The 13,850-nt window shown below is 44.2% G+C and overlaps 1 protein-coding gene across 2 annotated transcripts in view; it reads left to right on the forward strand.

Moving 5' to 3' along the window:
* DPP8 (dipeptidyl peptidase 8) overlaps positions 1 to 5,891 on the forward strand; it is a 72,948-nt gene extending 67,057 nt beyond the window's left edge. For both annotated transcript variants that reach the window (XM_047862337.1, XM_047862338.1), the window contains one exon: positions 1,663 to 5,891. In XM_047862337.1, coding sequence (XP_047718293.1) covers positions 1,663 to 1,785 — 123 coding nt within the window. In that variant the 3' untranslated portion in view covers positions 1,786 to 5,891. The remainder of the gene's footprint in view (positions 1 to 1,662) is intronic.
* Positions 5,892 to 13,850: the final 7,959 nt, after the last annotated feature.

The raw sequence follows: 13,850 nt of genomic DNA on the forward strand, positions 1-13,850 counted from the left end.
ACGTTAAAATTTGTTGGATCTTATATTTGAAATGGATCTTTTGTACATGCATTGGGCATCTAGAAAATACTGGTTCACTGTGTGACGTCAGTCTTCTAAATGTTGACTCCTTTCATTATAGAATATTTTTAAGGTCACATATATTAATATTACCTCTGATCTCACCAGAAATGTTTGTAAGTTTGGGGGAGGCTCATGATACAAGTTCTCCAAAATTCTTTTTTTTATTTTTTTTTATTTTTTTTAATGTTTATTTTCGAGACAGAGAGAGACACAGCATGAGCAGGGGAGGGGCAGCGAGAGAGGGAGACACAGAATCTGAAACAGGCTCCAGGCTCTGAGCTGTCAGCACAGAGCCCGACGCGGGGCTCGAACCCACGAACTGCGAGATCGTGACCTGAGCTGAGGTCGGACGCTTAGCTGACTGAGCCACCCAGGCGCTCCACAAGTTTTCGAAATTCTGATTTCCCCTCAAAAGCTCAAAGTTTATCATTGGTAGCAGTGTTGTCCTTGAGGTGACTAGCTCACTTCATTCATTTTTGAGCAGGTGTTTGCCAGACACCCCGGTCTGAGTCACCATGGTCGTCAGTCATTGTTCCAAACTGAAAATGGAGCTCCGTTTACGAAGTGGCATCTCGGCCTGCAGCTGGGCCTGTGGTGCTTCTCCTTGAGACGTCCTGGAGCAGACTTGCTTTCTGCACTCTTTTCACTTTATCACCACAGAATATTTAAAAAGACAACTATTCAAGGGTTGCAGTTTCATAAAATTCTAATTTTTACTGCTACCTAAGTGAAATTGGCATTTTTGTTTTTACTACAAGTGTAGTACAATTTATCGTCACTGCCTTGATTCATACTAAGGCACTGACACTTTTTACCCATCATTGCTTTTGTATTATCGGTGCAAATGCCAACACAGTGAATAAAGGTAAATTGTTCTGAAAGTGGTTTTGACCTTATGTATCCCCTGAAAGGGTTTCTGAGGACCCCAGAAGCCTGTAGATCACACTTGGAGAACCACTGATCTATAGAGAGGTTGTGTGTGTGTGTGTGTGTGTGTGTGTGTGTGTGTGTGTGTGTGTGTTTAAGTTTATTTATTTTGAGAGAGGGAGAATGTGAGCGGGGGGGGGGGGTGGGTGGCAAAGATAATGGGAGAGGGAGAATCCCAAGCAAGCTTCATGATGTCAGCTCACCGCCTGATGTGGGGCTCGAAGTGCTGAGCTGAAATCAAGAGTTGGTCCCTGAACCAGTTGAGCCACCAGGCGCCCCAATGATCTATAGATAAATCCTTCTGTAAGCCTAATGGTATATAGGAAATTATAGGGGTGCCTGGGTGGCTCAGTCAGTTGAGTGTCTGACTCTTGATTTCTGCTCAGGTCATAATGGTGGTCATGGGCTCCAGTTCTGTATCAGGCTCGCGTTGAGTGTGGAGCCTGCTTAAGATTCTCTGCCTCTCTGCTCCACTCGAACACTCTCTCTTGTCTCTCTCAGATAAAATGTTTTTTCAAGGGGGGAGGGGCCTCTAGATAGGATATATGTGTGTATTATCTGAGGCTGTGCTCCATATTATTAATCCTGTTGAAACTCTCTGGAAAGCTTTGGAAGGAGGTGTATTATTAAATTCTTACTTTTTGTATTTTGATTTTTTTGTTGTTGTTTAAGATCTATCCTCAGGAGAGACACAGCATAAGAGTCCCTGAATCTGGAGAACATTACGAACTGCATCTTTTGCACTACCTTCAAGAAAACCTTGGATCGCGTATTGCTGCTCTGAAAGTGATATAATTTTGACCTGTGTAGAACTCTGGTGTACACTGGCTGTTTAACCAAACGAGGAGGTTTAATCAGTAGAAAACACGGAATTGATCAACACATTTTGGTACCTGCCATGTAACATCTACTCCGGAAAGTATAATCGGTGCCGTGCAGGCGTCTACAGCTTGTGGATAGTAATCTAATACCTTAACCATACACACCCAAAATTGAATGACACCTATTTCTAAAGGACCCAGCAATACCATGAGAATCACTGAAGGAAATAAGACATTAGCACCATATATCCATACTACCTTATTTTCACTTCTAATAGCATTATAAACCTCATGGACTTAATTAGTGTATTTTTACAGTATGCTTCTGAGTTTGTTAAAATATGATGATATTAGTGATTGGTTTGGTTCAATTCCAGAATCTCTGACTAGTTACAGATTTGATAGCACTTAAATGTAATTGAATAGCTTATGCTTCATTGCTTGGGGTGTATCCAGCATGTTATGAACTAATCACTATTAAACCTATGACTTAACCAGTCATTAATGATTTTTCAAGGATAACTTAGTGGCCTCCTAAAGACACTTATTTTGTTTCATTCGAGCTCTGACCAATTTTAGCCAATTTCAACTGTATCTAGTATAAATAGTTCTCTCTGATGATATGACAGAGTGGGCTTTTCCTTTCATACAAAGGCAAGTAACTGTACATGTAGCATGGTTTAATTAGTCTTACAATATTGATAATTACAGGCGGAAAAATTTTAAATGGTTAGAGCTTAAATATTTGCAGGCAATTTCTTCTCCTTTGAGAAAAGGAAAAAGTACACCTTACTCTTCAGAAAATTTAGTGGTGCCAGTTTCCATTGGGTATTTCCTTATTGAAAGGTTTCAGAATTTTAGGTGATGGAAGGGAATTGTGGTAGGGTTGGGGATACTAGGGTGTGTAAAATGACAGGGAGAGGAGGAGGGTCTGCTTAACAACTAAGTACAAGTGTAATTTGACCAAAAATACTCATGCAAAAGTTTTGGGGGGTTGAAACTGAAACTCCTAGAATGTTAGCTACAGAAACCAGAATTAAGAAATCACTGTCTTACCAGCGCAGTTACAGACCGATGTTATTCAGGGAGAAAAAGTTACTTAGTTACTTTCCTAATTCTAAGTTTTTGTTATTTTCCTCTTAATTTTGGAAACTTTACAAATTTAAACTTTCTCTATCCTTTTTAAATTATTTGAGCATTATTTAGGTATTGTGAGCTTAAAGAGGTTTCCAGACAACTTCTTTACCACAAACTGATCCCCAGCCAGCCATGGCTCTCTTTTTCAGTGTTCAAAGCCTCTAAGCAGCTTCTTGAACGGCCATGACATTTCCTGGTTTAGCCCTAGCACTTGACTGTTAAGGGAGCTCATAGGCTTTTCAGGTGCTGATTGGAATCTGTCATCTTGGAGTCTTTGGGGTATTAGATGGGTCACGTTGCCAGCGGCAAAGAAGATACCTATGAGTTGGACCCTTTTTATCACAAGCCTCAGTGTTTGGAAAGTTGTTACCAGTACTTTTAAACAATGCTCCAAAAAAGTTGCTGTTTTTCTTTCTCACCACTACAGAGTCGATTTCTCCCGTAGAGAGCACAGCCTCCATCAGGAAGGATGATGACTGTGCGTCAGAGGTGAATTCATCACTGAGGGCCAAGTGGGAGGTGGGGGAGGTCCAGAAATGGCAAGGTGACCTGGTGGCTCTGTCCTTGGGAAGGGGATTGGGTTTTGCTGTTTGTGTATTTATACTGTATCATAGGTACCACACTTTTCCTTATTGTCTGTGTATGTATTGATTTCTTTGTTTATATTTTCCCATGCCAAGGTCTGTTTATATTTTTTTCAATGTTAAATTAAATTGATTTGGGTAATTTTTCTTCCCAGGAAAGTATTTTCCCCCTTGATTTAAGTATATATCTGACTATCGAAGGTGGTTTTTGTTTGTGAACTGGTTGGCCCCCAGGGATCTATCCTTATATAATATGCAAAGTAGAAATGGTATACAGTGGCTTTTAGACATCTACTCATTTGAAACCTCTTGCCCGTTAAAGCTATTTCTTCAAAACGGCGTCTCTCATTTTACCAAAACAAACCTAAAAGAACCTCATGTGCTCTTGAATTCACCAGTGTTTTCCTTTTGCATCTTCCCTCTCCTTTCCTCATATCACAAGGAATGCCTCTGTTATAATCCCCAGTTCATTAAATGCCATTCTCCTTGTGTAAGGGGGAAAAATACAGAGCTGAATTCGCTTGCAGAAAGACAGTTTGAGTTTTATTTTAAAAACCGATGAGGAAAACATCCTAGTCCATCCAAGCAATCAGTAGAAATCTCACTGAAACTATTTGTACCCTGTCAATGGGGAACATTTTAAAAGGCAAGAGCATATAAAAGTAGCAACAGTTTTGGTTAAGAACCAAAAAGCAGTAGGTTAAGTATCAAATGGGGCGGCTTTTGCAGGCTTGATAAGTAGGTGCGCTTGAGCAACCATCGGCAGGGGTGGTGGCTTACGTGTTGAGCGCGAGGACTCAATCTAAGAATCTTCTGGTTAGAAAGATCTTTCTGCTTAGAAAATCTTTCTGCTTAGAAAAAGAAATGCAGTCTTGAACCTTATGCTTAGAACTTTAAATTTGGTTGATTTGGGTGGAGACCAGGAATCTGCATTTCTAACCGCCTTTCCTAGGTGATTCAAAGTTGTTTGTGGGCTACTTTCACAGACTCTTCTGTAGAGACTGGAATTGGATTAAGAGTAGAATAGGTGATTTTTACACTGGACTGATTTACAAAAACCTAAAGCAATAGTCAAGTACAGCTGCTCATCTGTGATCATGACTGGGCCCTTCTCACTCTGAAAGCAGCAGAAAGGTATTGCTAACTATGTCTCCTCTTTGCCTGGAGATTTCGTTTTGGAATGAAGGTTCTTCCCTCAATGCCGTTCCTGGCTCATTTCCAAAGCCTCATACTAGAGGATGGAGTCACAAGGCATGCATTACTTTGTAAAGGAATGAGATACAGATATTGATGCTTCCTTTTTTTACTACTTGTTTTATTCCTTACAGAAGGTGTAGCCCACCTGTCTGTAACATAATTCTCTCTTTAGGTGGAATGATTCCTATAAGATCTCCCATTATTACAGAAGCCTAAATTTTTAAGCTGTTGCATCTTTGATATAATCTAATGTTCTCATCTGTTGGAGGAGGAACCGACATAGAGAGAGAAGAGAAAATATACCCATTGCCACGCGGCCGGTGACTGCTCAGCTGGTACTAGACTCCATCTGGATGCCCTGACTCACGGTAGTTAAATGATAGATAGAAAAGGCAAATTTTTAAAGAAGTATTTATTAATATATTCCTATGAAACATTTTAAAGATAACATAAAATGGTTAATTTTTCCATTCTGAAGTAAATGCTAAGCATGCTTATTACTGAAGCAGTACTTCTAATTAGTATATGACATTCTGAAGTTAATTAAAACTGTTAGACTAAATGTGTCTTCCTAGTAGTGAGGAATTTGGGAATTGGGGTGTAGAATAGAGTGCTTGCTTAAGCCTGAGAGCCTAACTTAGAGCTAGTTGAAGTAAGAAAAGAGACATGGCCATATCTAACTGAGGTTTTGAGGTGAGTGTCCGCTTCAGGCAGACATAAAGGAATAAAGAAACTTCCCTGACTCCCACTTTCCCAACTCTCCCCAGCCTCACCTATCCGTCTTGCAGCCTAAAATATGGAAACGTTAGTGCAAGGTGCCGCTTCCTGCTTCTCTTATTTCGTCAAGAGACGGTTCTAGGTAATCATTTCAGAAGTCCCTCACAGAGAGAAAAAGGAATATTTGTATGTTTGTTTCTGGATAACCCAAATACAAATTTATGTTGTATTCAGCACAATTGGAGTTCAGGTCTTTAATTTTAGAATATAAAGTGCCTGCTGTTTTAAGCATTGACTTGTATAAAAAGAATTGCATGTCTCACTCCAGTAAGTTTATGGGTTTTCTCATTTTCAGCTACATGGCTTTTAATCATGTAAAGTGAAACATTAGTTTTGTTGCATTTTATTACAGGTTCTTTGTTGCAATAAAGATGCTGCTAAATTACTTGATGTAAATGTTCCTTCCCCCCCACCCCCACCCCATTCCCTATTTGTACAATCTTGACTTGATTAGTGGCAAGTGTGGAGTGATTAATACACGTGTCCAAGGTCATGTGCTTGCAATGGAGAAAGGAAGACTGCAAGGTGATTACATGGGGTTTCTAGTACAAACCTAGCCAAAAATGCATCCAAACCCACACGGAGGTGTGCCGAGAACTGCTTTGTGCCTGCCAGTGGTGCCCAGCGACCAGCACTTTCTACTGCAGGGGTAGGGTAGGTGGTGCCTGGAGCCAGTGCCCTTCCTGAACAGCTGGGATTTTCTTAGGGATGCCACTTGGAGTTGATAGTGGTCTCTGCATGCTCCCTGGAAAATTTCTCGGGAGTTCAGTGTAATACTTTCTTCAGAGCTTTCTTTGACGATTCTCAGGTCTGTTGAAACTGTACTGGGGAAAACATGAACTCCTCTGAAATTAGTAAATTTGGGGTTTGTCTGATAATCCTTCCAGAACAGACGCTTAACCTGGATTCTCTAATCCTCTGAGGTGGTATGCAAAATATTGCATGAATGAGAGGAAGTGCATTCTGGGGAGAAAGGCTTTGGCTTTATCACATTCCCAAAGGGAGGGTGATCCCCGCCCCAAAAGAACCCCTGCTGTGTTATGTATTAGGTTCATAAACTTTTAATTTTTTAAAATTTCCTATGTTTTAAAAATGTTTAGTTTATTTTTGAGAGAGAGAGAGTAGGCAAGTTGGGGAGGGACAGAGAGAATCCGAAGCAGGCTCCAGGCTCTGAGCTGTCAGCACAGAGCCCCATGTGGGGCTCAAACCCATGAACCGTGAGATCATGTCCTGAGCCGAAGTTGGACACTTAACTGACTGAGCCACCCAGTCGCCCCTTTATTATTTTTTTAATGCCCCCTTTGTTCATTTTCTTAAGTAAACTGTACCCCCAACGTGAGGGTCGAAGTCATGACCCCAAGATCAGAAGTTGTGTGCTCTACCAACTGAGCCAGCCAGGCATCCCGGGGTCTTAAACTTTTAATTTGTATGCAAAAATTATTAGAAATAAAGATGATCTTTAAGCAGGGTAATGCTACAGACCGTGCTTCCTAACCTTTTTACCTCGTCACAGACACACACACACACACACACACACACACACACACACACACACCCCCAAAGGGATTTGTATGATCCTGAGGTAAACTGGGTTACACTGGGTTAACTAACCTGTTGAGGCTGCTTGCAGCGGGAAGTAACCAGCCGGGCCCACCAAGGCTCTAAAGCATACATACAATCCCATTTATGGCACGCTTTTATAGACTACCTTGGTCTCTCTCTTTTTTTTCCTGAGTTTATTTTTTTCGTAATCTCCACCCAAATTGGGCCTTGAACTCCCAACCCTGAGATCAAGAGTCATGCTCTTTTGTCTCAGCCAGCCGGGCACCCCTACCTTGGTCTATTTAGCCTGGATCTATTGCCAATAGAAATCAGCTTTCTAGGAGCGCCTGGGTGCTTCTGTCAGTTAAGCGTCCAACTCTTGATCTCAGCTCAGGTCATGATCTTACAGTCCAAAGGTTCAAGGCCTGCACTGAGCTCTATGCTGGGTGCTGACAGCCTGCTTAAGATCCTCTATCCCCCTTCTCTCTGCCCATCCCCTGCTCTCTCTCTCTCTTTCTCCCTCTCTCTCTCTCTCAAATAAGCTTTAAAATTTTTAATAAAAAATAATCAGCTCTCTAGGGATTCCTGGATGGCTCAGTTGGTTAACTCTTGATTTCGGCTCACGTCATGATCTCAGGGTTTGTGGGTTCAAGCCCTGTGTTGGGCATGGAGCTTGCTTTGGATTCTCTCTGTCCCTCCCTTGCTTGCTGGTTCTCTCTCTCTCTCTCTCTCTCTCTCTCTCTCTCTCTCTCTCAAATAAATAAACAAACAAACAAACTTTTAAAAAGTCAGCTTTCTGGGGGCACCTGGGTGGCTCAGTCAGTTGAGGGTCCAACTTCAGCTCAGGTCATGGTGTCCCAGTTCGTGGGTTCAAGCCCCACATGGGGCTCTGTGCTGACAGCTCAGTGCTTGGAGCCTGCTTCCAATTCGGTTTCCCTCTCTCTCTGCCCCTTCCCTGCTCACACCCTGTCTCTCTCTGCCTCTCAAAAATAAATAAACATAAAAATTTTTTTTTTTTCCAAATCAGCTTTGTTGGGTGCCTGGCTGGCTCAGTTGGTAGAGCATGTGATTCCTGATCTTGGGGTTGTTAGTTCGAGCCCCATTTGAATGTAGAGATTACTTAAAATATTTTTTAAGAATTAAAATTAAAAAAAAATCTACTTTCAACCTGGCCATAAGCATCCTGCAGATACTGTGTTGGAAGTGCAGACCTCCCAGTGGCTATAGGGCTTCAGGGCTCCAGAGTCCTATCCGGGCAAGTGCTATGGCCCTGAAGCCTTTGGACTTCCCTTTGGCCTAACCTCACCCACTCAGTGATTATGGGGAAACAATGATTGATCCCATGGTGCTTTCGAGGGAAACAGAATTGAAACAACTGTAGTATGAGAATCTCATGGTTGTAATTTTATTTTGGGCTTGGAGTGGTTCGAGGAATTACCAGGATTTAAACGTTTATCGGCCTAGCTCTGCCCACAGCTCTGGTGCCCTGGCCTTGCCACTCTGGAAGAGGTTGAGGTCCCGTTGAAATGGCTTAGATGGGATTCAGCTCTGGCTCAGCTGAGTTGTTGAGTCTGCTGTGTGTGCTCCTTACTGAAAGATGCTTTCTCTAAATTGGCTCCCAAACTTGAGTCCTTGAAATACAGAGTTTGGGGAAACAATTAACCAGTCCCAGAACTCTACACACACACTCCGCCCCTTCCCCCTCACCCATCCCCACCCCCACCCCACCCTGGGCAGTCCTCACTGGAAAAGCATCCCGCAGAAGTGGCATAGATTAGTTTAACATTCCATTCACAGATGAGAATTCTCTGCAGGAAGGTCCTCTGGCCAGGTAGGTTCTGGAAAGCACATTGCTCTTCTGTAGAAGGAACTCTCCATGTTGGCTGGGTCTCTGGGGGTGTATGTGGTCATCGTTGCATCCCTAAGCATGCATGTAAATGCTACTGCATGTGATGCAGTTGGGAGCTTTGGGATGTGTGGCCCTGCCAGTTAATTGCTTTGCGTTGTCTCCACTGTCCCTTCCTCCTCATTCCTATTGCTGCCCTTCCTACCTCAGTCGAGGACCTGTAAGGTCATGGTGAGTAACTGTAGCAGCTCTCTAGCCTGAGTTGGAGGAGAAGATTAGGAATTCCAAGTGACTTCAAAGAAGCTGCTCTCAACTTTCATTCAGCGAATATTTAGTAACGATCAAGTGCCAGGCCTTTGATGGGCCAGGAGAAAACAAAGATAGAAGAGGAACAGCCCTTGTCCTCCAGGTTCTCAGGACCAACTCACCCCACCCCCACCCTCACCAACCCCCCTCACTAGCACACCCAGCAGGACACTTGCCACTTTCGTAAATGTACTTTATATTCTCACCTTCCTGCTCCAGGCCCTAATCCAATCCAAGGCCCCGTGTCACCTGACCTTTCCTCACTTTCCCCCACCTGGGATCTTTGGTCCCCACAAGCCTCCTGAGGCGTTCCTCTTCCAGTTAGTAGAACATATACTTTGAAGTCAGGCCCAGGTTCCTCTAGGCACCCTACAGAGCTTATGGGAATGTCCCCACCCAAAGATAAGTGGGTTGGCAAAATAATACCTGCATTGGCTTTGGAGCCTGGCTTCAACCTTTGCTACTTGCTAGCTTTGTGGGCTTGGGCACGTTTACATAACATCCTGACCCTCAGTTTCCTAAAGTAGGAAATCGGAATAATAACAGAACCCTCCTCAACAGATGGTTGTGAGGATTAACTCTGTTTGCTGTGAACAACTTGGTGCCTGGCATATGCAACAGAAGTGCTCAATAAGGTCATCTCCGATTTAGCACTTAATTTTACACCGTACTTTTGGCCACTCATTCTGTTTCTCCAGTTAGATTACACACGCTGAGAGTAGGCACTGTATTGCATTTGGCAAATTCTGGACCGGCTTATTAGAAACTTTAAACAATTTTCAAATGAATATTTTGATGGTGCTTCTTAGGTTCCCAAGTACCTATATACCAATTCACTAATAGGGCTGCCAAAAAACAGCCCAAATTCTCCCTAAGTTAAGTTTTTAGGACCCTTTCTTTGTTTTGAATCATTTTTTAAAAAATGTTTACTGATTTATTTATTTTGAGGGGGGTAGGGACAGAGAGAGAGGGAGAGAGAGAATCCCAAGCAGGCTCTGTGATGTCAGCACAGAGCCCGACGCGGGGCTGGAACTCACGAACTGTGAGATCATGACCTGAGCCTAAATCAAGAGTCAGACGTGAATGAGCCACACAGGTGCCCCAGGACCTTTTCTTTGAAATGTCACTGGAATTTTTATTCTCTGTCCCCCATCGGAGGAGTGGTGCCTCTTAGCCCTGGTGGCTATCACAATTGCCTGGGGAGTTTTAACAATGTTGATGTCTTAGTCCCTCCTATGATCAATTACATCAACATGGAGGGCAGTGAGGAGACCTGCCATCTTTTAATTTTTCTCATAAGCTCTCTAGGTGATCCTAATATGCAACCAAAGTAAAGCACCTTTGAGGTAGAGCATTGGAAGATTGTGATCATGGAATGTTAGCACCAGAACAGATTCTTAGGAAACATCTCATCTACTGCTGACTTTGCAGATGAGAAGCTGACACCCAGAGCCAGGAAGTGATTATACTTCACCATCCCAGCGGCTCAGAGTCCATACTTGAGCCCAGATCTTCTAGCGTTGTCTTCATTCAGTGTTCTCCCAAACCAGGGCTCAACAGAGGGATTTGCCAAACTGAGAAGGCTGAGGGGGCCGCCATAATGGCCCTGACAGAAGTGGAGGGAGTAGAGGAGACCCCAGGGTTCCAGGCCCTCCAGCCATTACTTAATCCAGAGCAGTTTAGCTGTTTACTTACCTGTGACTGGGGAAATGTATTCTGCAGCTTAAAAGAAGAGGTACAAAATTAGAGACCCCTCCCATCATTTTACATATGGGGAACCCGAGTCCCAGAGAAGATTGCAAAGCTGTACAAGCTGTCAAGTGGCAGAGCTGACAACAGTCAGGCTGATTAGACTCCCTGATCTACAAGCAAGTAAGGTGACTCCTTCAAAGGCACAAAACCAGTTGGTAGCTGAACAGAGAACTGGAATGCGGTCTCTAGGACTCCTACTAAATTTCCTAAAATCTAAGATATTACCATCTGTAAGATCCTGATATCAGAAATATAAAAATGTGAATAGGAATGCATTTTAAATCAAGGAAATATGGTGTTTGCCTGAAATCTGAGCTCCTTCAGGGACTGAGCTCATGCTGAGAAAGCATGTCCTGGGTGGATCTTGGATATAAATCTCCTTGAACTTGCCCAGAGAAAAAAGGAGGAGCATGGGAAAGACTAGAGAATTTGGAACCTGATAGACTTGGGGTCAAGTCCAACAGTCATGATTTTGAGTAAACCCTTTGCTTCTCTAATCTCGGGCAAAGTGAGGTTCTAATACCTCCTTCACAGAGTCGTAGTGAGGCCAAAGTGCCGAACGCAGACCTGGCATGCGACTGGGGCCTGGAGGTGGTTGATGAAGCTAATGTTGGCACTCCTGCCATTGGTCTAACCCCACTCCTCCAAAGAGTGCAAGGCTGCAAGTGGGAGCAGTCCACTCTCCAGGACCTGAATTGTCCGGCCCAAGCTCTGGGGAGGAGGTAGATGCTGGGTGGGGAGAGGAACATGACTCAGCCCCAGGGATCTTGGGAGAACAGCAATTTCTGGGATGTGATCAAGGAGGGTGGGTACAGAAGTCTGCCATGGGGGTGAGTAGACTCTGCCTGGGGCTCAGACATTTCCCACCTTCCTGACCCAAGGGCTGATTTTCCAATATTGCACATGGTTAGGATGAAGTTATCATTAGCTGTAAGGCCCTTGTAGGAATAACACGTTTTGCCTATGAGCAGAGAACACATTGCCTTCTGAGAACCAACTGCTACCATTTGTAATTTGTAAGAGCACTTACAGAATATTTCCTCATGACAGTGTCTTGTTCCATTTGATCTCCACAATGAGTTAGGAGACATCAGTTAGATATTAGTATTATTCCCCACTGTGGCTGCCTCACCCTACTCCCCAGAGAAAGAAATTAGAGCTCAGTGAGGTTGTATGTCTTTCCCAAGGTCATGGTGCAGAAGTGGAATGCTAATTCTGGCTCTACTCATCCATTAGCAAGCAACATGAATTGAACAGCTGCCATGGGCATGGCTCATGCTGAGGGATCCAGGGATCTGAGGATGTTCAGAGGAGCCAGACAACGTTCTCTACTCTCAAAAGATTTCAATCCAGGCGTGGAGATGGACTGTAAACAAAAAAGGGTAAGCGCAAAGAGAAATATATCGAGTGCTGTGTGAGCTCCACGGAGGCACACACAGCAGGACAGCAGTTAGGAGTGAGGGCTTTGACCTGTCCTGACTCCCACTGAATCACCTCCCGCTGTGTGATCTTGAGCAAGTTTCTTAAACTCTCTGTGCTTCAGCTTCCCCTTTTAGAACATAGGACTGATGATGGTACTACTTGATGGAGCTGCTATAACTCTGCTATAAGAAAATGCATGCCAACCTGCTAGTATCTGGTACACAGCACTCAACAAACACAAACTATTAATTTTTCTGGGCAACGAAGAAAAAGGTGGTCAGGGAAGGCTGCACAAAGGAGGTAGCATTTGGATTAAGTTTTATTTATTTTTTAAAGTTTATTTATTTATTTTCAGAGAGAGAGAGAGAGAGAGAGTGCACCGGGGAGAGGGGCAGAGAGGGAGAGAGAGTCCCAAGCAGGCTCCATGTTCAGTGCACAGAGCCTGACACAGGGCTCGATCCCGTGATCCCAGGATCATGACCTGAGCCAAAATCGAGAGTCAGATGCTGAACCAACTAAGCCAACCAAGTGCCCCTGGATTAAGTTTTAAGGATAACTTTCCCCAAGTGGGAGGAAGTCATTCCAAGCAAAGAAAATGCTTTACTCACAGGCACAAAGGGATAAACCAGGGGCTGGGAGAGATAGCTGGCTCACTGGGAGCCGGGAGCCTGCATGTGGGGGCAATGAAAGGAACAGACTCTAAGGCTAGGGGTGGATGGTGAAGAGCCTTGAATAACAAGTACTCAGGGGGCTCTACCTCTGCCCTTAGCTTTCCTGCTTGCTGCACTTCAACAGGCTGTCTATTTGAGAGACCACAGGAGAGGGCGGGTCTTTGGGTAGACATGCTTTGATGGGGAAAGTGAGGAGGAAAAAGGCCACTGGGTAGGACAAGCCTGGGGGGGGGGCCCTGACCCTCAGAGGCTGTGGGTGGAAACAGTCTCCAGTAATAGGGGGTACAGCTTCCAAAGAGGGGTAGATGGGTGCCTGGCTGGCTCAGTCAGTTAAGCGTCCAACTTCGGCTCAGGTCATGATCGGGCGCTTGGTGGGTTCAAGCTCCAAGTCAGCCTTTGAGCTGACAGCTCAGAGCCTGGAACCTGCTTCAGAATCTCTGTCTCCCTCTCTCTCTCTCTCTCTCTCTGCCCCTCTCCTGTTTGTGCACTCTCTCTCTCTCTCTCTCTCTCTCTCTCTCTCTCTCTCTCTCTCAAAAATGAATAAACATTAATAAAAAAAACAAAAGCGGGATGGGGGAGGTGGACAAGGTGACCTGTATCACCTACCTCTCAGTTCTGATGAAGGCAGTGTGCCCATCCTGCCAAGGTCAGTGTGTCCAGCTACAACAGGGCATCCAGAACCCCTGGGAGAGAGCAAGTCTTAGCCCATTACGCCAGATGTGCAGGGGTCCTCCTGAAGGGGTACCAGAAAGGAGCCATCCGAATCTCAGACTCGCCGGGGCAGGCTGACCTTGCACAGTGGAGC

The sequence above is a fragment of the Prionailurus viverrinus genome, chromosome B3 (genome assembly GCF_022837055.1).
Source record: "Prionailurus viverrinus isolate Anna chromosome B3, UM_Priviv_1.0, whole genome shotgun sequence".
Lineage (NCBI taxonomy): Eukaryota > Metazoa > Chordata > Mammalia > Carnivora > Felidae > Prionailurus > Prionailurus viverrinus.